The sequence below is a fragment of the Toxorhynchites rutilus genome, chromosome 3, assembly GCF_029784135.1.
Source record: "Toxorhynchites rutilus septentrionalis strain SRP chromosome 3, ASM2978413v1, whole genome shotgun sequence".
Taxonomy (NCBI): Eukaryota; Metazoa; Arthropoda; class Insecta; order Diptera; family Culicidae; genus Toxorhynchites; species Toxorhynchites rutilus.
In genome coordinates, this window is record NC_073746.1 from 229673126 (window position 1) to 229696681 (window position 23556).

General features: G+C 37.7%; 1 protein-coding gene across 17 annotated transcripts in view; it reads left to right on the forward strand.

Moving 5' to 3' along the window:
- Nucleotides 1-23556, forward strand: part of LOC129778219 (TLD domain-containing protein 2) — a 438692-nt gene that overhangs the window by 196956 nt on the left and 218180 nt on the right. For 11 of the 17 annotated variants that reach the window (XM_055784966.1, XM_055784972.1, XM_055784974.1 and 8 more), the window contains one exon: nucleotides 19210-20050. The exons of the other annotated variants lie outside the window; for them this stretch is intronic. In XM_055784966.1, the coding sequence (XP_055640941.1) occupies nucleotides 19233-20050 (818 nt within the window). In that variant the 5' untranslated portion in view covers nucleotides 19210-19232. The remainder of the gene's footprint in view (nucleotides 1-19209; nucleotides 20051-23556) is intronic. 17 annotated transcript variants of the gene reach the window in all.

Sequence of the window (23556 nt, forward strand, 5' to 3'; positions counted from 1 at the left end):
CGTGTTGTTCTGTTAGGAAACTCATTTTTATTTTTTAAGGTAATTCCGTAACACCTCTCTTATACATATCCTCGTCCATATTGACGAAAAACTGAGATAGTCTATTTTCACAAGTGAAAACCAGCAAATTTAATCCTCATAGATACAGGTAGTAATCAGTAGTTGTCAGATCCGTACTTATAGTTTGGATGGATGCTTACAAATGTTTTCAACTTATATATAACTCATAATTATTGTTATGGTCATTTGTTCATCAGTCGTCTATCATTGACGATTTTAATAGGATCAAGAGAAATAAAATCTGGTGACGTTCGAATGATATTTCTATTATTTTCAGTCAAAATCTGCTTCGATCAAAAAGATATCATTGTTATGCGACAACGACAGAGAGAGGGTTCAATTGACTTTTTTTTTCGGTGTCGACAGCTCGTAAACAGCATTTCTCGTTAATCTTGCCAAATGTGAAGCATTCCCTTATGACGGTGAATGTTCCGCTTTGATTGTACCGCTGATTGTTGTACTAAGAGGTCTACCCTTGAATTGATTCGTTTGGGATTGTCGTAGTGGATCCACGTTTCATCGATAGTCACAAAACGCCATCAAATTTTTTTTGCCTGGTAAGGAAGGAAACCTTTATATTAAACGTTCGTGGATTAAACTTTCGGACATATCGTATGATATCCCTTTTCCTTCTAATTGGATTTTCCATGTCGTGTAAACGTTTGAAAACAGATTCTGTAGTATCGTTTGCGCTGAGTTTTCACAGTAGTGCTTGAAATTTATTAGTTTATTCAAATTTATTCGGGTTGTCCTTGACATTGAATCATTTCAATCTTGTATACTACTTTTCACATGTTTTCTAGCTATAGATAAATTTTCACGATGTGATCATTATTTATTGAATTGTTCATTATCGGAAAAAGTTGTAATTTTTCGTTAGAATAAAAATACCTCTTCATTGAAGGGTCATACTGGAACGTTTTAGGAATCAAATGATATCTGGTTGATGAGATTGTTTTTGAGTTGAGTTTGTTATCAAAAAATTGTGTTAGTCCACAAAATCTTAGGAAAAAAAACAGAAAGAAATCGATCATTGATTCATTCTTGATGTTGTTATCCACTACATCTACACCAAGATAATAATGTGTACACAGAAAAGCTTTAAAATGATATACATTCCATCTTTATGCGTTGATTTTTCACGAAGTTACAGTATGTTAAAAATCACTTAGAAACTTCGATTTCATAATCTGTCCCTTTTTGTGAGTGTTGCAAAGTCACGTTTTTGACGTAGGATTACACTTTTCGAGAACATATTGGACATTGGACATATTGGACTAGCTTTTTGCTTGTCTCCCCGACTTCATCGGAGAAATCTAACGCATCCACTGTTTGAATGTGTTAAACCTTTTTATAATTCTTTTTAGTTTTATTCAAAAAATATTTCCTGAAGCATTTAGAAAATGACTTCAAATGATAACAGACTGCATACAAAACTGGGCCCAAAATAGGGGATTTATGCCCTAATCTCGAAAAAAAAACTTATTCACCTTTCAAATATCAGCTTATTGCTTATATTACTTATTGCATATAACATCAGCCTTTCTCAAGACTATGCATCCAATGGACTTTATCAAGACAAGAGACGAGTAAACTTTCGAACATCTAAAATAGCAACCAGCATGCTGTGGGCAGTTTTATGAAGATATTCTAAATCAATATTCAACAAATAGTCTAGCGTATTCCTAAGTCAACTATGCGATCGAGTCCTAGGCACAATCCTCCAACATGTTTTCGAATTGGGAAATTGGTCGATTGGTCGCTAAAATGTTTATCACGACTCGATCCACCGTAAAAAAAAAAACAAACACAATCAGAAATTGCAAAAACAAAATCTAAATTTCTTGCAATCATAGTGTATTTTTGCGAGACAAATTTGCTTCAATTTGATATGTCGATCACCTAAATCAGTTAAGTTGTTCAAAAGTTATGAATTTTAAAAAAAGTCATTTTTGGAAAAAAAAAAAAAAAAAGTGGAAAAACTTGATTTTTCGGACCACCCTAAAATGGAAATGGGAACCCAAAAAAAAACCAAAAAATATATGGTTATAGTATTTTGCGAAAAGTATCAAGGCTACCATTTTTCACGAAAATCTGAGAACCACTATATCGGTTTGACTTGGAATGGCTGTATTAGACCTTATACTAGACTATAGAAGGAATAGGTCTTATTTTTGAAAAGATTTTTTTTTTCTTTTCCAACGATAATGTCGAATAGATACAGGCGGTTTCTAAACAAAATCTTCCATCATTCCGAGTAATCGTTTAGAAAATAAATCGAAATTTGAATAAATATACAACCACCTACGTTGGTATGACTAAAATTATCGTTCTGTGGTCACCGATCATTAGTTCACGGTACGCATGTCTGAAAACTGTTGTTTGTGTTTGCTTGTATATCGATCTACGATTGATCAAAGCACAAGAAGTAGCAAAACGAAATAGAGAAAAAAAAACACAACGAAAAAGAGAAAAAAAACACAACGAATCATTGCTGTAAACCCAAACCATTGCATGAACTAATTCAATCCATTTTCAACAGTCACTCATTCAGGCTGTCGTAACAAATGAGTATGACTTCTCGTCGTTTTATGCAATTCCTCCTGGCCCGAGCGTGCAACATGTTCCACTCGAAAGGGTTTTCGTCCGCTTTTGTGCGCTGCTGCTGCTTGTCCAAATCGAAATCGTTGCCAGTCAGACATAATTGGTAATCGGATTGATTTTACAAAATATCTACACGTGTGCATTCCTGAATGAATCGTCGAGGAAGGGTGGGCGCTGTAGTGGTTTGTTTCATGCAACAACACTGTTTACTGTTCCAATTTACTCATTTTTTGTCAGTGTTTTTCACCAGCCATCCGCGTCAACCACAATTGACTGATTTTGTGTTTTTTTTTGCTTTTGCATCGCTGATGGCAACGAACGCCGGGGCAAACAGAAACAGCTACGAAGCCACCTGAGTAATTTTCAGAACGTGACCGCGGCGGGATCGAGATTAGCAAATGTCAAGAAATGTTATGAGCTTCTCAATTTTTTTGTTCATGATCGTAAACGAGAACGTTTTAAGGCGTCACTTTACCCTAGCAATTACTTGCCCACGTTTGGTTGTCGCTCGAAGACAACCGATTTAGCTCGAAGTGGCACTATTAATTGCACGCCATTGTCACCCATTGTCAGGTCGAGATAGCGGTGTCACGTCAAGTTCTGGTAGCTAGTTTGCATGTGACCTTTCCGCTCCAAGAAGCCAATGGTCAATGGTTGTTCTTTAAGAGATGAGCAAATGTCATGTGTACATTGTACATTGTGCTGCACTTAAATACGCACCTGATGGACGCAGCTTCCGATGACTAGTAATAATTCATGGAGTATAATTTTACATGTTAATAATCAATGATTAACCTTTGGTTATATTACGAATAATAGCAATTCACGCATGATGAATCTTGTTCATCGTGCTACACGATATACTGAACCACAGCCAAAAAAATTGCCATAACTTCTTCCGATTCTGTTACTCCTTTGAAGCGATTGCGAAAGATTTGCATCACGACCCATAATAGTAACCTTGATATCGTGGTCGTCATTCCGATTGAAGATCTTCTATATTAAATGTGAAGTTTTTTTTATTGAAACTGTTATATTTTCGAACATTACAACGTTGATTGTTTTCTGAGGCAAAAAGTAGAAAGAAGGACAATCGCTAGGGTGAAGTGCGAAGAATTTGGAGGCTACCTATTTGCAACATAATTCATTCAAACAGCAGGCAAAACTACGAAGTTCAGAACATATTAGGTACTCCCTATACGATTTAAAATCACATACAGTATTCCCGTATACGTTCTGAGATATTTTGTTCCAAAAATTTATGAAAATCATCATGAAGTAACGCGTCTTGCTAACAGGGATCATGAGAATGTTCCACTACTTCACCCTTAGAACGACGCTGCCATCATCGTACAGGTCGCACATTGCTCATGCATTAGCAAGCTTGATAAAAGTTCATCTGAGTATATGAACAAAAAAAAATTACTTCAGTCAAATCAAAAAATCAACCACCTGTCCATAATACACCCACTGTCCGTTATACCCGCACTTTCCCTACATGGTCGGTTCTTTGAATTCGATGATTTTTTTTCCATACCTTCAAAAGGTCGATTTCCGGCCAAAAAATTTTTTTTAGAGATGACATCAGATCTCGACGTTTTATACATTTTGAAGTCATTTGGTATCGAAAAAAATTTTTCGAAGTCGGTTCTTCGAATTCGATGATGACATTGCCACCCTAGTATTGATACACTGTATCACAAGTTTGTGATTAATGAAAATTTACAATAAAAATTTAATTTATCCATCATATATAAGTGTCCATCTTTCCCGACCTTCCGCTACTTGTAAAACTGCACAGAAGTGCATGTTGATCTATGTATAAGATTAACAAGATCACTTTATTCAAATATGAAGAGATCAAGAATCCGGTCATTCCATGTATATTGAATCCTCTGAAAAACTCGATGATGTGCCACACGAAGCATCGTGTACTCAGAGTCGACTTTTTTGGAAGACTAATCAATGTTCTGATGCGTAGAAAGTACACCCAAACTAGCGTTGGCAGAAAACATTTCATCTTTGGCAGAAAAGATGCCATTTCCTGTTCATGAGAGTCAAATGCGCAAATAATGAGCTGTTTTGAAAGCTTCAAAATGGTTTGCATGCATGCGTGCAGACATCTCTTTTTGTTTTCTTTTCTCATTTCATTTAGGATTGTGCCAAAAAAAAGTCCATACGACGTCAATGGGGATCGAACCTAGGCCGGCTGGAATGCAAAGATAGTTTACAAGACCACGCTATCCACATGGCTAATGGTGCTTAAGAAGTTGTTCAGCAAAAACGTGAAAATATTACAATTGATCATAAAATGAAGTTTGGAAGTGTTTTCTAAGAGTAAAAAAGGAGCGCATGAAGGAGAACAATATCTATCTCGGTCTGGGCCGTGTATGTGGCAAAGCATGCGGAAAGCTTATTTGTCTTTTGTTTCGCTCGCTCGTATTATTCTTATATTGCTGTACCATGTATATTATACAAATGCTTACCAGTATTTGTGAGTCATGACATTTTCTGTTATGTTAAGTCTCATTTAATGTCATAAATTGGGATGCCAAAACATGAGCTAAAAATCAATTTTGGGTGTATACAGTAGAACCCAGAATATCCGCTGAAGCGAGTTCTATAGTAATTCAACAGAACTTTCCGAAACTTGTCAGTGAGTGGTAGGCCCATTATTTTTTGTTTTGGTCATGGCTTTCACATTGTCTGTCCTCTTGTATACACGACTTTACAGATGGATAGTTGAATGATTTCTGTATTGATGAAACATGTTGAAATATCCTTTTTTCGCGTTTGCACTTGATTTGTAGTCCTTTATTGCGTTATCCGCGATTTTTGTTATCCGAGAGAGAAGCCAAGTTTTTCTGGCAACAAGAAAATGGAAGGAACTTCAAATGAAATGTTGGATTTCTCCACATCAGATCATCCTTTCCTTTGTCCTTCAGTAAACACGGGAAAGCAACTCATAATGAAACACAATGTATATGCTTTTCAGACAATTCATAGGTGTTCAATAGTTGATTGGCTATATTATTATATTTTGTTCAGACAGAGTGGACCAAGTGCCAGAGAGTAAAAAATTGTTATTACTAAATTTCTCATGATCGATTTCAGATCCAATCGTGGTCTTTCATTGACTCTTTTTCATAATCACGCCCGTTTGTTGTTGATACATCTTTTTTTTTATAAAATCAAGAATTGTACTTGAAAAAATATACTAATTTTTTGTGAGTAAAATGCTTTTTCAATCCATAAAAACGTTTTGAAATAAATATGTTTTTGTTCAGTCATGGCGAAAGTACTCATAGCCAGTCGTAAACCTCTCTTGAAACTTTGAGTTCGCTTTACTCGAAATCATAATTATTTTATTTAGTCCGGTCTGACTGAACACCGATAATTTCATCATGAATAGACTGACCCCAAGGGGTCAATATCGACCACTTCGAGAACCCCTGCTTTAGGCGGCTCGCACACCGCAGCAATAAGCAACTAGCAAACTGCAGTACACAATATGCAACAGGAAACATATTTTGTTGTTCTTCGCATACCAGAGCAATAAAAACCCCTGACATTATGCAAACAATCGCCTTAATGTACGAAACTTGTCAAAATATGAGCGATAAGTTGCTATTCAACCGACACGCCGTGTTGCTAGCGACATGTGTTGCTCTGTAAAGGCGACAGCGATATCGTATTGCGTCGGTGTGCGAGATCAACAAAGATTAAATGGAAAAATCCATTGGTGATAATATTGCTTATTGCATGTTGACAGTTGCTAGTTGCTCATTGCTCCGGTGTGCGAGCCGCCTTAGAGTCTCAAATATTTCCTAATACTTCACATGATGGAGCCTTCCCAATAGCATTATTGGAGACGGAATATCAAAAAAAGATAAAACTCAAATGGAAATGGAAAAAAAAATCACATGTCAAATTTTTCACATTTCAACTCAACCAGAATAACGAAAGTTTTTTCAAGATCCAAACGGTTTTACCAGTTCATTCCCTCGTATAGTTCTCATTAGACTTCCTTCCTATTTGAAAGATATTCGGGTCTTCCAATAAATAAAAACTCAACAAACTTATCCCTTTAATTATTTGAACTAGCTAAATTATCCACGATTGACACTGATAGGGCCACCAATTTCCAATTCCCAATATATCCATACATACAATGAGTTCTCAATATGTTACAATTTACAATTAGGCTACGCTAAATCTCATCTCCGAGGCGCCGATACCAATCTATGCGCAATAACGTAGAGCTATTTCAACACAATGCTACACTAATTTTGAGCCTTCGCTAAGGTCTGAATTTGAATATTAATTGTCCTGTTCGACCTTGTTCCCCCAGAAAAAGGAAGCTCGAAATATGGTCACGTTTTGGCAAAGTGTGACACCCTATAACCGTTTCGATTGCGAAACAAGCAAAAAAATCTTGCAGTTTATGACATACACCGTCCGGTTTTTTCGCATATAATTTTTTTTGCTTGTCGCAAATACCGTTGGAGGTGAATAACGAACGGTAAATTATTCGATCAGCCGCATAGTGTTCATTTCGTAGCTACTTTGACATAACATATGACCCGAAATCTTCAATTCATTATTCGATAAAAATAGTTGATTCTCGAATAGCGATGTATGTTGATAAATCCAGATGCCAATAATCGAGTGCTTCCGTATGATCGCAATAGCGCACACTATGTTCTGTTGGGACCTGTTTGAAGTATTTGATCGGCAGCTCTAATTATTATTCAAACACACCCCGATCAAGGCTGTTCGGTATCACGTTATTGCAGGTTTGATTGGTGAGCCTGAAATCGACGTAAGCTGCTGACACTTAGCTAGCTTATGCGGATAGTCAAAGACCCGAAGATTGAAGCGATGGAAAAGTTGGTGGTTGAGGGTGGCAGCTAGAACGCAGGAAACCACTAATGGACTTCGAGCTCTGAGCGAAAACAGGTTTGGAAGGTTAGACTAACTGAACGCGACGCCGTGGCTTCGATATAGTTTGGGTGCAGAACTCATAGTTCTAAATTTGCCAAGCCATGTGCCTCGGAGCACTTTGGCAGAAATACGTTCACGGCGTAGGATTCGAATTGGATGGAGTTCTATGCTATTGTCGCAGGAATTTGAAACATGTTTGACGGCTTTAGTCCGTGGGTTGGGCTCGAACGAAAACAGTCCGTTTGTGGAAACCTCCACCACCGCCACTTTCTCCCTAGCGATTTCGCGTTCTCATCCAAAAGTAGCCTGAACACAAGCGGGTTTACGTTGACGCGTGCTTCGTTCATTCCAAACCAACGTGCAGCATTCTAATGCATATCGCATTAGAATATACATACACAAAAACCGGTCCTTCGTGCGGTTCTCTGGATGCGCATGCGTCTGGTTAGAATCTTAATTCCGATTGTTTTTTCCATCAAGGATATCAACTATCCGGGGGCGTGGAGCACACACCTAACAGCATCTTGCGGACGGCGATTTACCGAATGCGCTACACTTTTGGTACGACGATTCAGCGTTGAGCATGGTTCGGCGTTTACGAGTGCTCAGTTGTTTTATGGTATGAATTTGAAAAAAAAACTCTATGAGAAGTCTGATGCAATCTCTTATGGCGATGCTAATGTAGCGCAAAATAAGTGTCTTTTCATAGTTTGGTTCGTAAAAATAACTCTCAAATCTGAGCTCTAATTTTTTTTTTTTTTTTTTATAAAAATCGTTTATTTTTACAGGCTCAGTTACATTAGTTTAAAGGAGCCGAATTCTTAAATATATGTTTTCAAACTATACATAAATAATTTTCCTAACACTATGGTTAGTAAGGTGGAAAACCGATTACTCGCGGTTTACTCGAGTTTAGAGGGTGACATCTTTCAGGAAATGGATGGGATATAAGGGAACTGTTACAATGTTGATGATCACACTCGATTCTTAAATCTATTCGTATATCTATTGTATATTTACATTTCAACTTATTTTACTGTTTATACCAAGGGGGCCAATTGCTCGCAATGGATGAAAAGGAGGGTATAAGGAGATAGGTACAATCACACACGAAGATATAAGCTCTCTAATTTTATATCGATGTGTAAAATGCATGAATATAAAATTTTTAGGTAAAACCTCAGTCCCGCAAACTTTGCTAGAATTGAATTAATTTTTACATAAAGATCAATTAGTTAGATTAGCGACATGAGTGTTAAAAAGATTATTTGAACCATGAATTCATGGAAAGTATTCTTTAAAAATACCAACGAAGGCAACTGTTTGTTCAGTGTTGTTGTCATAACTCAAACATGACATGAAATTCAAATTCATACTTCGTATATCTTCTTCTTGAATGGCGTTAACGTTCCCTGTGAAACTTTTGCCGTCTCAACGTATGTATTAACTAGCGTCATTTATTAATACTTAGTTGAGATTTCTTAAGCTAAATAACACGCCTTGAATGTATTCCGAGGGGCAAGCTCTAGAATACGCGTGACCACAGAGCAAGTCGAAGGAAATTTCTCTGACGAAAAATCCCCCGGCCAGAACGGGAATCGAACCCGAACACCCGGCATGATAATGTGAGACGCTAACCACTCGGTCACAGGTGCGCTTATACTTCGTATATCGTGAAATGGAAAGAAAAGAATCAAAATTCAAGGGTCCGTCAATTCAGATGTAAGAAAATATATGTGAGTGGACACCATCGGTAATATTCGTCATGAAATCATATCCGATTGAAGACCGTGTAGATTATTAAATACAGGTCGAAATCGATTATATGTGATTCGATTATGTACAATTTGGGACTCGATTATATACAGTTTGGATTTTTTTTATATTTCACATATGATTTATTTCAAGAAGAAATTTAACCTTTCAACGTTAAGGTGCAATTTAAGTGCTTATACATGTACAGTGGGGTAACAATCTTGATTTTTGAAGATTTTGCTTGAATTTTCACCAAGAATTGTTAATATCGATATTGCAGCCAAATTAAAAAAGATAGAAGTTGGGTGTCAAAGAACAAATTGTAGGGAGCTTCAATTTAATGGATAGAAACAATCTAATTTAATATACATTTTTTGGATGAAATTAATAATAACACAAATTAATAACGTTTTTCACTCCCAAAATGTTATTAAAATCCACTAATTTAGATGTTTCACCACTATATCCTGTACTAAATTACCTCATCTTTCAAATGAAAGCAACATAATTGTATTCCATAGCGTACTTTGTAATGTTGAGCCAGCGTGAAGCAACAAAATCCGAAACAAAAAAAAAAGGAAGTGGGTTATATCTATGGTATAACCGCAAGGGTGACGTAGGACTATCGTTGATTTAGAGATCATTTGTTCGAAGTTGAATCTAAATCCATTCTGAATGAATGAATAAATGAATATTTGGGGGACTTCGAAAACGAGAGCGTTACGTTGGAGGCACAAGGTTTTATGCATCCAATATAGGATACGAAAAACCTTGTTCTGAAGAATAATCTTCAGAAGCTAACCTGCTAACTGTACTTGATTGACAAATCACAAACCCAAATGTATTATATGGATATTTTATGGATAGAAAACATTAAAATAAACTCTTTCGCTTGAATGTAATTTTCAATTCCAAGGGGAACTGGCAGATTATTTTCCAGCAACGATTAGATATTTCCACATTTTCCTCGATACTGGAAGCCCACCAGTGGTTAATGCTAATTCGATAACCACCTGTTAATAGCACTTGATTGAAACATATTTGGTCATAGTGTTACATGGATAGACATTCAAATAAACTCTTTCACATGAATGTATTTTTAAATTCCCAGAGGAACTGGCAGATTATTTTCAGTAACGATTAGATATTTCCATATTTTCCTCGATACTGGAAGCCCACCAGTGGTTAATGCTAATTCGATAACCACCTGTTAATAGCACTTGATTGAAACATATTTGGTCACAGTGTTACATGGATAGAAAACATTCAAATAAACTCTTTCACATGAATGTATTTTTAAATTCCCAGAGGAACTGGCAGATTATTTTCAGTAACGATTAGATATTTCCACATTTTCCTCGATACTGGAAGCCCACCAGTGGTTAATGCTAATTCGATAACCACCTGTTAATAGCACTTGATTGAAACATATTTGGTCACAGTGTTCCATGGATAGAAAACATTCAAATAAACTCTTTCACATGAATGTATTTTTAAATTCCCAGAGGAACTGGCAGATTATTTTCAGTAACGATTAGATATTTCCACATTTTCCTCGATACTGGAAGCCCACCAGTGGTTAATGCTAATTCGATAACCACCTGTTAATAGCACTTGATTGAAACATATTTGGTCATAGTGTTACATGGATAGACATTCAAATAAACTCTTTCACATGAATGTATTTTTAAATTCCCAGAGGAACTGGCAGATTATTTTCAGTAACGATTAGATATTTCCATATTTTCCTCGATACTGGAAGCCCACCAGTGGTTAATGCTAATTCGATAACCACCTGTTAATAGTACTTGATTGAAAAATATTTGGTCACAGTGTTACACGGATAGAAAACATTCAAATAAACTCTTTCACATGAATGTATTTTTGAATTCCCAGAGGAACTGGCAGATTATTTTCCAGCAATGATTAGATCTTTCCGGAACTTTCTCGATGCTGAATGGCATCCAAACGGAAAGAATTCTGCGCGTGTATGTGTCGATCCTTCGCCGTCCACCTCCTCCAGCACGTTAGGCAACGATGTTGTCTTGTCGATGTCCTCTCGAAAAATGAATGTGTCTCACCACCAGAATATCGCTTAAGTATGCTTTTTGTGTGTGATTGAATCGAGAGAAGGTGTGGTTTACGATGGCAATTTGGAAGGCAAACTAGAGGGGAATGAACTCTCTGAGCTCGGAACTTTCGGCGACTGAGCAATAATCGATTGCGGGCGCATACAATATTGGATACGGAAATATCCTACTGATGAGGAAGAATAATCTTCTGAAGCTATCCTGTTAATTGCGATTGATTGAAAAATCACAAAACCAAATGTATTTGGTCACAGTGTTACATGGATAGAAAACATTCAAATAAACTCTTTCACATGAATGTATTTTTAAATTCTCAGAGGAACAGGCAGATTATTTTCAGTAACGATTAGATATTTCTACATTTTCCTCGATACTGGAAGCCCACCAGTGGTTAATGCTAATTCGATAACCATCTGTTAATAGCACTTGGTTGAAACATATTTGGTCACAGTGTTACATGGATAGAAAACATTAAAATAAACTCTTTCACATGAATGTATTTTTAAATTCCCAGAGGAACTGGCAGATTATTTTCCGGATCTTTCTCGATACTGAATGGCATCCAAACGGAAAGAATTCCGCGCGTGTATGTGTGTGTGTGTGTAGCGGCTGCTTCGAGATCTTCCCGGGGAACCGTTTGTGGCATCACTCTCCTCCTGATGGATTCCCTTCTGGCCTAAGGTGCACAAACAGGCTCTTGGTGACACCGTTCATCCGCGCTTTCATGATAAACGAAGAGCGATAACATGCTCCAATCGCTGTTCAATTTGAACTGAGTGGATTTCCGAGCGGCGCTCGCTTATATACCGATTGGTGATTTCAATAGCCTGTTATGAAAGCAATTTTAAGACTATTGAAACAAGTTTTTGGATCAGAAAGTAACAAGTATAGAACGCGTAGACATTTTATCTTTCGAATGAAGTGTTTATCATACCATTTCGTTCAGTTGTTTAGGAGCTATTAACGCTCAAAATCTCGGTCTCCGGCGTAACGCTTTCGTTTTCGAAACTTTGATTTTACACCCCGGTATAGAAATGAAAGACGTAGTCCTACGTCAAAAACTTCAATAACTCTGTCATTGTTGAAATTCGAACATATGCGTAGAAGGATTTTTTTCATCAAATTTGATTGTCTATCACTTCCTGAGAGAATTTGGATAAATTTTTTTTCATGTGAAAAAGGTGTTTTCTGACTTTAAGGGGACGAATCAAATATCAAATTCCTCTTTTGTATTCAAAAACGAAAAATACATGCAAAAAAAAACGGATAAAAAAATATTTTTTTTATTCGATTATATACAGTGAACAGAAATCAGAAACTGTATATAATCGAGTCCGCGCTGTAATATTAAATTTTAAAAACGGTAAAGAGAATTAAAAATATTTTCTATGCATCTATTTGTTGCAGTCCAAGTTTGATGATCATTTCGGCCTGGTTTGTGTGATTTGGCACCTCAAGACTATTTTAAAACGGTTATTCGACTTGAACTGGAACCTTGATTGTCACAGAAATTTCGATCATCGTGGCTTTGGACTAGAGGGCGCTGTATTTTTTTATATTTTTTCTTGAAACCCAAAGTTTTCTTACATAATATATCCACAAATCAGAAAGCCAAAAAAAAAGGTTTTTAAGTTATGATTTTTCAAAGTTAACCGATGGTTCGAAAAAACAAATTTTCACTCTTTCTTCCACTACAAAAATTCATAACTTTTGAAGTATCGGTCCAGATGATCGACATATCAAATTGTGAGCTTTTTTTGACGTGGGACTACGTCTAACCGGAATATATGGAGGGTAAAATGAAAACCTAAACCCAGAACATGCAGGAAAAAATGAAAGATTTCGAATGCTTATAGCTCGAACATTTCGTACTGGATAGGAGAGATGTTTGCATCACTTGATAGGAAATATTTCTACGCATCTATCGCAACTAACAAAATGTTGTTTTTCATTAGATAAACAATTGAATAACTGTAAAATATTAGGCGTTATCTAAACGCCCTAACTGCATCGTTTTGATTGGCCCGATTTACGGTTTCCCTAACACAACCATCAAAACCAAGCAGCCTTGGGGAAATCGGCATTGCAAATACATGAAAGTAGGGGGACTTTTGTTCTCATCGAAAAATGTTCCCTAACACAGACTTGAAAACCAAGCAGCGAAATCGGCATTGCAAGCACACGAAAGAGCCTAGAGGCGAGTGAACTGAAAAGTTTAAACCCTCTTAAAGCCAAAAAGAAGAAAAAGAACACACGAAAGTAGGGGGAGCTTTTGTTCCCACCGAAATGTGTTCCCTAATAGAGATTTCTGAACCAAGGTGCCTGGAGAAATCGGTATTTCAAATTCATGCAAGTCGGGGGTATTTTTGTTCCGACTGGAATGTGTTTCCCTAACACAGACTTCAAATCCATGAAGCGTGGGGAAATCGGCATTGCGAATTCATACAAATCGGGGGTATTTTTGTTCCGATTGAAATGTGTTTCCCTAACACAGACTTCAAAACCGAGGTTTCTGGGGAGATCGGCTCTGCAAATAAATGCAAACTGCGAGTACTTTTGTCCTCGCTTGCCTTTGTGCAGAGTGGAATATGTCTGTCCTAACATGATCTTCTAAACTTAGGAACCTGGGAAAATCGTGCAGCCACTAGAAGCGAATGAACTTCCCAGTTTCAAGCAAATTCGAGATTCGAGAAGTATGTACACTTTTGGGATGTAAACTTCAGAGGGAAATGTAAAATAAAATAATCGTTTGATAATTTTTTTTTTTTGTCTTTATTGGAAAGATTTTCAGCCTTAGGCTGGTTCATCAAACGTTTGATAATTCTTCCGTACATATATTTTGTTCTAGTCATCATACCAAACGTAAAAGGTCCGTCATTAAATTTACTTGTAACGAAGAACAATCAATCACAATAAATGAACTCACAGAGCAAATATATTGAACTCAATTGAATTTGGAAACTGTTTCATTCAATCAAGAATTTCATCAATACAAACGAATGATTGCTAAGCTAAGGTAGTGTTCCACGTGAACCTTTTTTTTTTTTTAATATTAGATTAGCGAAACATTTGGATTTTCGTTTTTGTAATTATTGATTGTGTTAGTTTTTAATAGTTTTCTCGGTTAACACGTTGAGTGCCACGGTTCTATAGCGACTCTATGGAAATTTTGAAACTTATTAGGGCCATCGTTTCTTATATTATTTTTCGTTCTTAAGTTCTTATTTTTTAAATTTAACATGTTTTAAGTCTTCGTTTAAAATTCCTATGTGACTAGACTAGATCTATGCGACTAGATTCCAATCTTCCCACAAGTATGATATTTTTTCAAAGAAGCTTAGCTTATTGGCTTCAATTTAATATGATCATCTAAATCGGTTCAGTAGTTCAAATGTTTTTGAATTTTTGAAAAAAAAGTCATTTTTGGATAAAAGGGGAAAAATGAATTTACGGGTCACCGGTTAATTTTGAAAAATCATAACTCGAAAACTAAAAAATGGATGTAAACACGCCATTGTTTGTATTCAATTTCAAATTTAAGTTACTCCAATTCATTTTTGTTTTAAATATCAGTGATTCAGCTTAGGAAATGAAAAAAGTAAACAGTACCAAAACAAAGCATTGTAATTGAAGCGATGCTCGTGGATAATATATCTCAATATTCAGTATGTCCTCTATGATGCTCCATTACTGCCATTAGTCGTTTGGGCATACTTTCGACCAAAGCAACATTTGTTGAGGAATCGCATTCCACGCTGTTTGCAATCCCGTCCAAAAATCGTCCAAACCCGTCCAAAATTTGTATTGTCCATAGATGCTCAATGGGGTTGAGGTCTGGGAACTTGGGTGGCCACTCAAGCATTTTAATCGTTCTTGGACTGGAAATAGCGCTTTGCAACTTTCGTGGTGTGCTTAGGGTCATTGTACTGTTGGAAAGTATAGCCTTTCATATTAATTTTTCTGAGTGGTGGCTTTAAGTTTCCCTCCAATACTTTTACTTAGGATTTACCAGTTATCTTTCCATTGATCTTGATAAGATTACCCACCCAATCCGCTGACGTTTCTCCGTGTTTTTTAGTTAAAACTTTCTCTCATCGATCCAAACAATCTTCCTCTAAAAGTCAGTAGAGCGAGAAGCATATTTTTTTGCGAAATCCAGGCGCTTTTTGATATTGACTCTCGGTAGTAATGGCTGTGTGCTCCCTTGGCCGAGTGGTTAGCGTCACAACTAACATGCCGGGTGTTCGGGTTCGATTCCCGTTCTGGTCGGGGGAATTTTTCGTCAAAGAAATTTCCTCCGACTTGCACTGTGATCACGCGTATTCTAGAGCTTGCCACTCAGAATGCATTCAAGGCGTGTTACTTGGCATAGAAATCTCAACTAAGTACTAATAAAAATGACGCAAGTAATACTACGTTGAGACGGCGAAGTTCCTCTAGGAACGTTAGTGCCATTGAAGAAGAAGAAGAAGTAATAGCCTAATTCTTCCTGGATCATCCGACAAGACTTATCGGGATCCGATCGAACCAAGCGACGAATAAGGCGATCTGTATGAACTGAAGTTTCACGAGACCTTCCACTTCCAGATTTCCGCTCTACTGTGCCCAGTGTATTATGCTTTTTCATAATTTTCTAAATCGCTCCGATCGAAATACCATATTTTTTGCGATTTCACGGTAGCGTTTTCCCTTCGGAAACGATCAGTTGATCGATAGAAGTTGATCGATAAAACTTGTCGCGAGCCCAAAATGTTTGTCTTAAATTAATTCTAATTCAAAAAGTACGATACTTAAAGCGATTATGTTGCTCACTCTTGGAAGATGACAAAATTTTGGCACAGAATGCAGTAGTAAAACATAAGCGGAAATTAGTGAACCACCATTGAGATATTTGAGTGCCATTTAAGAAGATTAAAGAAGTTAGAAACTTTTTTTTGAATTTTTTACTTTCAGGGATTTTTACTATCTTTTCCCCCACAAATGCACAATCAACTTGATTGCTTCTGTCGACCAAATTTAAGAAATAAATTTAAGCCGCTCTATAATTATTTTTCAAAGCCAAACTGTCATCCTTTTCACTTCTCCTGCAATTAAATTTCAAATGCATCAAAACACGGCAATAAATTTTTTTTAATGTTTTTAATGTTGAAATAAAATTACAACAGAAGTAAAATAGGTAGTAGTGTGGTGTCAAAGAAACGAATTGTAGAGCGGTTTTGAGAGCGTTAACTATCAAGTTCATCATGTGTTTTTAGAGGAAAATCAATATAAAAGGTCCTAGTCCCATACTGCTTGTTCAGTTGATCTTTTTTTGAGTAGAACTCGAATTTTGGCAAAAATTGATATTTTCAGGTGAAATAAATGGGAGTGCGGGTGAGATCGACACCCTGTCGGGTAAAACCGACACCTTTGAAAATGCGAATGAAAACTTGTTACAATAATTATAGTATTAAGAGGCTATCTTTTACTATGTGGACACTTTAAGAGGGGAGAGGGAGGATAGTTGCAAATTGTATGTAATTGGATTGCAGATTTTGATTTATAACTAATCAAAAAAATTCATGTATTTCAACTGCAAGAAAAAAAACTATTCACTGATGGCTTATTGCACCCTCAGCTCTAGCTACTGATGCAGTCTTTAGTTTGCGGAACTTATTGTTCGGATTCCGGTCTAAAAAACTCATGTTTTTCGTATTGAAAGGATGATTGTCGTTGTTTGTTCTGGTCAATTCAAAAACCAGACGGTTTTCAACATCAAGTAGGTGATGAATAAATTCCTGCTCCGGAGTACACACAAGAGTTTTAATCCCAGCTTAGGTGAGTCTCCACGTTAAATCTGGCGATGGGTATTGAACGAAGGGATACCATGAGCTCTGCCAGGCTTTTTTATTGGCATGTCCGATTCAATGTTGGTTTTGGCTGTTTCATCAGTTCAGCTCTGCCGTTTTGTCTTTCGGGTATAAACACGAGGAATCTATAAAAACTCGGACGCATTTTTCCTGTCTGTGAAACACAAACCTGGTGTCGGTTTCACCCTGACTAAAGGTGTCGGTAATTCCCCGAGCGAAATTTTACATGGACTATCTCCTATTTGCTGACGGGTTTGTTTATTTTGTTTGTTGTGACAGCAAAGTGACTTCCGCGGCTGACTGGGGTGACTCGAAACGTAAAAAATGACAATTGTGTACAGGGGACATCGGAAAATTTCCAAAAAATTACTTCTAACTGAAAAAAATAGGGCGTGTCGGTTTTTCCCTGATTTCCCCTACAGCATGTACCGGCACCGATCTGTTGGCATCCAAATGATAAATCAAATTTTTCGTGGAAAATTTGTCTGTAAAAAAAACATCTGAAATTTATGTTCGATTATTTATTTTGAAGTAATCGTGAGGTCAAATTTTCCACTCAAATAATGTTTCTCAGCGGATGTAGAGTGAGAGATTTTGACGAGATACGACAAAATATGCATTCGAACAAGGTCAGTTATATGACCCGCATAAACGTTCCCAGGAGATAATTTTCCCCGTGGATCGTTTGGAAGGTCACCTTCTGCAAGAAGCAGTTTCGTGGGTTCATTGTGTTCAAACGATGCTGAACAGGTTCAATGTCAATCAAACTTTGCAAGTAACAGTCCATCGGTGAGAATGTGTAAAAAATGATTCAAACGATTCAGAAGCTTTTGGTTTAGATGATGAAGGAGAACACTCACGGCAAGATAATTTTATAGCATGATAACGCCAGATTACATATTCACATTTTCACATTTTCTAGAGAAAGTGAAATGCGAACTCTCTGGCTTGATCACTGGATCGCTTCAAAACAACCAGACTCCTAATAGTGTGGAACCCCCGCAAAAAACTTGGAAGATGGATCAAATTTGTAGCTTCCGATGGAGTATAGTTTGAAGTAAGTTTTAATAGGTAAGTTTCATGTTTCAAAAAAAATGATGAAAATCGTGAAGTCATACTTGGATACCTACTATTTTACAGCCTCAACTCAAAAAATATGACTCGTTTTGTTCGTTTTTTCAATGGCATGCATTTATAAAATTATTAGTTGGTTGGAATCCGAATGGGCTTTATAAATTTATTCTTCATAAACCAAGCACTATCGAGAACCAGAAAAGTATAGAAAAAATCCGATAATCAATTTCCAGTTCCATTCTGTAAACTCGATTGGATAATGTAAATGAGACGAAGAAAATATTGAAATTCTCTTGGTCACAACAAATGACCAACAAAAGTTAAAGTTTCTGCTATCACAGCAGGAATAATTGTGCCCATTCATTCGCCCTGAGTTATGATTTATCATTGGGTATTTGTCGGCCGTTTCTGTGATTACAATTATTATACCTTCTTTGCTCTCCCGCTTATCATTCCTTTTTCTCTGAATTTCGAAACCAGAGGGGTTCAATGAATTGAAAAATGAATCATTTACGGCCATAACAGCGGGATACTTCTCAGGTGAGTCACGAGGTCAACATTGCCGATCGCGCGATGGTAGGCCTTTCTCACCATCTCAGAAACGAGACAATTCTTCCGTGGGAGTCGATAATTCATAAGTTGGTTTTGGCGGTTACACAATAATATTGGTATTTCTAATTTTCACTATGATAAAATTGGAATATTATTTTTGAAAACACGGTATCGATATATAGAAAAGGCCAGTCGATGGTAAACAAGCTCCTATAAATATATCCTAATGAATACATTTTGATCTAACCAAACCTTCCGAATGTTTTCCCTCGTATAAACAGCATCTCTGGAACACGAACGAACCATGACCAGTGTACTCTCCACGCCGGGGAAGTACCGCTCCCGAAAAGATCTGAGCACCGGCTCGATCCCCACGCTGGTATCGCTGGAGGAGGAATCCGGTCTCGCCACAGTTCTTGGAGCAGATTCGAATTATCACAGTCATAACGAAACACATCACATTCATCTTGCTTCCAATGGGAATGGTACCGTTTGTTCCGATTACGAAGGCCACCGAATCGAACCCCTCGCCAGTTCACTAAACATTAAGAATGGACCTAGCGCAAAGTCGCCGCGGCGAAGCTCACTAGCCATTGGTCTTCTCGGGGCTCGGGCTGGTGGTCCCAGCAACATGGTGGACAAAAACAACAAACGACGCAGCTCCATCGCAGTGGCCTTTCTTGGGGGCGGCCGCCGAGACTCAAAATCCTATGGCCACAACTACTCGATTGCTACCATCCCCGAGAAGTACCACAAGTCCACAGAGTCTGACGTTGAGAATGACTCTCCCAATCATTATTACACCGTGCCCGTGGGGAGTACCACTTCATCTCTGTGTGAGGCCAATGGGTCCGACATGTTGGATTACAGCAATGGAAGCATGACGATGAACGGAACAGGATATGACAAGAAACGGCGCCGTTCGTCTTCCTGGCAGACCAAATTGGAACGACGGCGACGCAAAGGGATGTCCTCGGTGCTGGATAGCGGGGAGTTTGTCGCAACCGGTAGTCTAGATGGGTACGGGTCAGCCAACGGTTTGGATGTGTTTGGAAGCAAGTACGGCCGGGAGAAGCGACATTCGTGGTGGAATATTTTCATGCCGGAGAATCTCAAGCAAAGGTGAATTAATTACAGAGTTCATTAATTGCGTGTTACTGCTTTGTCGAACTAATGTTTTTTTTTATCGAATGAGTAAGCCATTGAGAACAATTTTGCGAAATCGATATATTGCGGCGCATTTAACGAATTACTTAACCGAACCCCGGTATCATTCCAAGTGTCAGACGTGTATAATTTTAAATGTAAACACAAGCGTGCCACCGGGTAAAAGAAATGATGATGTTCTGGCGATCGACAGTCGGAAATTTTGGCATCCACTCAAATTATCACACCTTGCTGCAACATCAACTCGGGCATGTGCCACATGAGATCGAACCAATTCACGAATCACGATACTCGCGCCGCTAATTGGCTAAGACGGGTTAGCCCACCCCCTTTCTGACGCACGCACGTGAAGAAATTCATCTCCGAATAAGTTTGCTAATTTTTGATTGTCATCCTCTTGTTTGAATCATCGATTATTTATAGCGGAAGTGTGCGGCTGGGACAGTAATTTTGTTATCAGATCACACGAAGTTTTCCAAAATGACTAAAGCGATTATTTTTGTTCTAAAAAGTATAAAAATATAAAATGTCAAAATTATTTTCAGACAACTTCCTGTGGATAGTATTTTTTTTTTTTGTTTTGTCAAAACTTTGTATGATAGTTTTTTTTTATTATTATTATAACATCTATATTAAAAACATTTTACAATATATTTCATGCACCCAGAAATCATAATTATGGCGGTTCCTTCGAACAGCTGCACCCCCAGTGAGATTATTCTCTTTGAAGGGGGTGTTAAGCAGAAATACTCAGTAGAGTTCACAGGGACTCAACACCTCAGGCACTCAGATGATGTAGTTACGAATATTTCCTCTAATACGCATTCTCAGCTGATGTTTGAAGTCTCTCATGTTACGTTCAGTTCGTAGACTAAGTGGCAGTTGGTTGTAGCGATGTTTCCCATAATACATGAAAGATCTTTTCATTGCCTCAGTCCTCGGACGCCGAATAGAAAGAGCTCCTTGGTTTCTCAGAAAGTAGCCATACGACGAAGTCGTGAACGATTGATTGTCATGAGCAGATGGATCAATTTGAAGCTTCTGTATTTGAGTTAAACACTGAAGTTCACGAAGGGCAGGGATTGGTAAAATAGATGGACTGACTTCAGAGTATAAGCAGACAGAGGAATACAGTCGTGGTTTACTGTAAACAATTTTCAGGCATCTGTTTTGGATACGTTGTAGAATTTGCAGCCTTGACTTAGACGCTGCTCCCCAAATTGACACCATATATTGCAGCTTTGATTGGACGAATGCATGATACATAGTGCAGAGCTGTTTGTGCGGCAGGAATTGAGAAGATTTCCACAACATTCCGCAAACTGAACTCAGGCTCCTTTGGAGTTTAGCAATGTGGTCTTCCCATATAAGCGCAGCATCGAGATTTACACCAAGGTATTTAAAGGCGTCTACTTGCTCCAAGACCATTCCATTCACGACTAACTCTCTATGTGGTGGTAATCGTAGTCGCGGCGAACGAAACACGACATATTTAGTTTTACTCAAGTTCAAAGACAGTAAATTTTCATTAAGATAATCTTGAAGGACATGCATATCTTTGTTCATCTGCCGGACAATATTCTCTGGATCTGATGCTTGGTATGACAGAGATGTGTCATCTGCGAACAAACGAGGTTTGCCATATAAGTTCAATCTTGCCAGGTCAATGATGTAAATCAAAAACAGTAAGGGACCAAGGTTGCTTCCCTGTGGCACTCCAACAGATAATGGACACTGAGCACTTATGGAGTTGTTAATTACAACACATTGGGTACGGCCAGTTAAGTAACTCTTAACTAGATCGTTAGCTGTTCCTCTCACGCCATACGAATCTAACTTTTGCAGCAGCACCTCATATTGGTCTGTAATTGTTGATATCCGTTTTGCTCCCAGACTTATGCACGGGAATTACTCGAGCCATCTTTAGACAATCGGGGTAAATACCAGTCGAAATGCTTTCATTGAAAACGTCCCGTAATAGTTTAGAAAACATTTCGTGATGTGTTTTAAGGAACGCTACATGGATGCCATCTAAACCGCAACTTTTGCTGGAATTAAGATCTCTTATTCTCAAGATAACCTCTTGATCTGTAGTAGGCGCCAAATAGATAGAGTTAGGCAAGGGATTCAGCGTTCCAAATTTATTGATATTCCGACTACTAGATATTGAACAGGCAAGCTGGGGTCCAATGGAACTGAAAAACTCATTGAAACGATTGGCAACGGCCGGGCCATGTGAAGTTAACTGTCCATCCACTTTCCATCGATCTTTTAGTCCGAGCATTTCGTTCAAGTTATTCCATATACTTTTCTGATCGGCGTTCCGGAACAGGTTATCATAGTAGTCCCTTTTACACTGATTTTTTATTTGTTGTACTTGCCGGGAGACGTACTGTAACAGGTTTTTTATATCACCGTCATGAGGAAATTTTTTATGCATCTGAAGAATATTATCTTTCATCCGTAACCATTTCCAAAGATCAAAGGACATCCAGGGACAGTGACCTTTGATTCTTGCTCTCACCTGAACTGACCTCGAAAACTTTTCCTTTAATCGGTTATACAAATCTAACACATATACCAAGCGTTCAAAAGCGGTTCCTTTAGGCATACACACTGTCGCTGCCTTAAAAGCTTCTATTAACCTGCGGTAATTGGTGATGGTTTTACTAAGCGTCCGACATGTTACATCCTTGTGCACATTGAAGGTGGATAGAACAAAGTTGTGGTCACTACAATCGTTGAATATAGTTTCATTCACTATGTTATTCAGCATTGTTTCGGAACAAACTACATGATCCAGAACATTGTTGCTGGCTGGTCGTGTTGGATAAGTGTTTGTTACTGAAAAATTGTAGCATTTCAACAAGTTGACATATTCACTAGTAATACAACTCTCAATTTGATTAGTCGGGATGTTAATATCTCCAACAATAACATGAAACTGATTGGCTTTTGAAGCTGATAGACTCCAGATTCCTGAAGAAAACTGATTAATCAAACGAAGGAGGTCTATAAATAGCATGGATATGAAACGGGGTTCCACTTGCATCTAGCCGCAGGTGCACTTGATGGAAACCATTCGCATGTACATTTCCCAGCTCATCAAACACGATAGCTTCCCGAACGTAAACTGCCAATCCACCTCCAGAACATTCAGGACGACAGGAAAAAAATGACTTGTAACCATTTATCTTGAAAAGATTCGTACGTTCACTTTGCACCCAAGTCTCTCCTACTACCAAGACATCAATCACTCCAACATATCTATTCAAAAACTCCTTTATGCTGTCAAATTTGTTCGGGTTATTCATTCCTCTTATGTTGATTTGTAGGATTTTGAGAGGAAAGCGAGTCGCAATTTTAGTAATATTTTTATTGAGTTGATCGATAGTATCAAAATAGAAATTATTATTTTTGGTAGTCTCAGGATACATGATAGCGAAAAGTAATAGAAATAA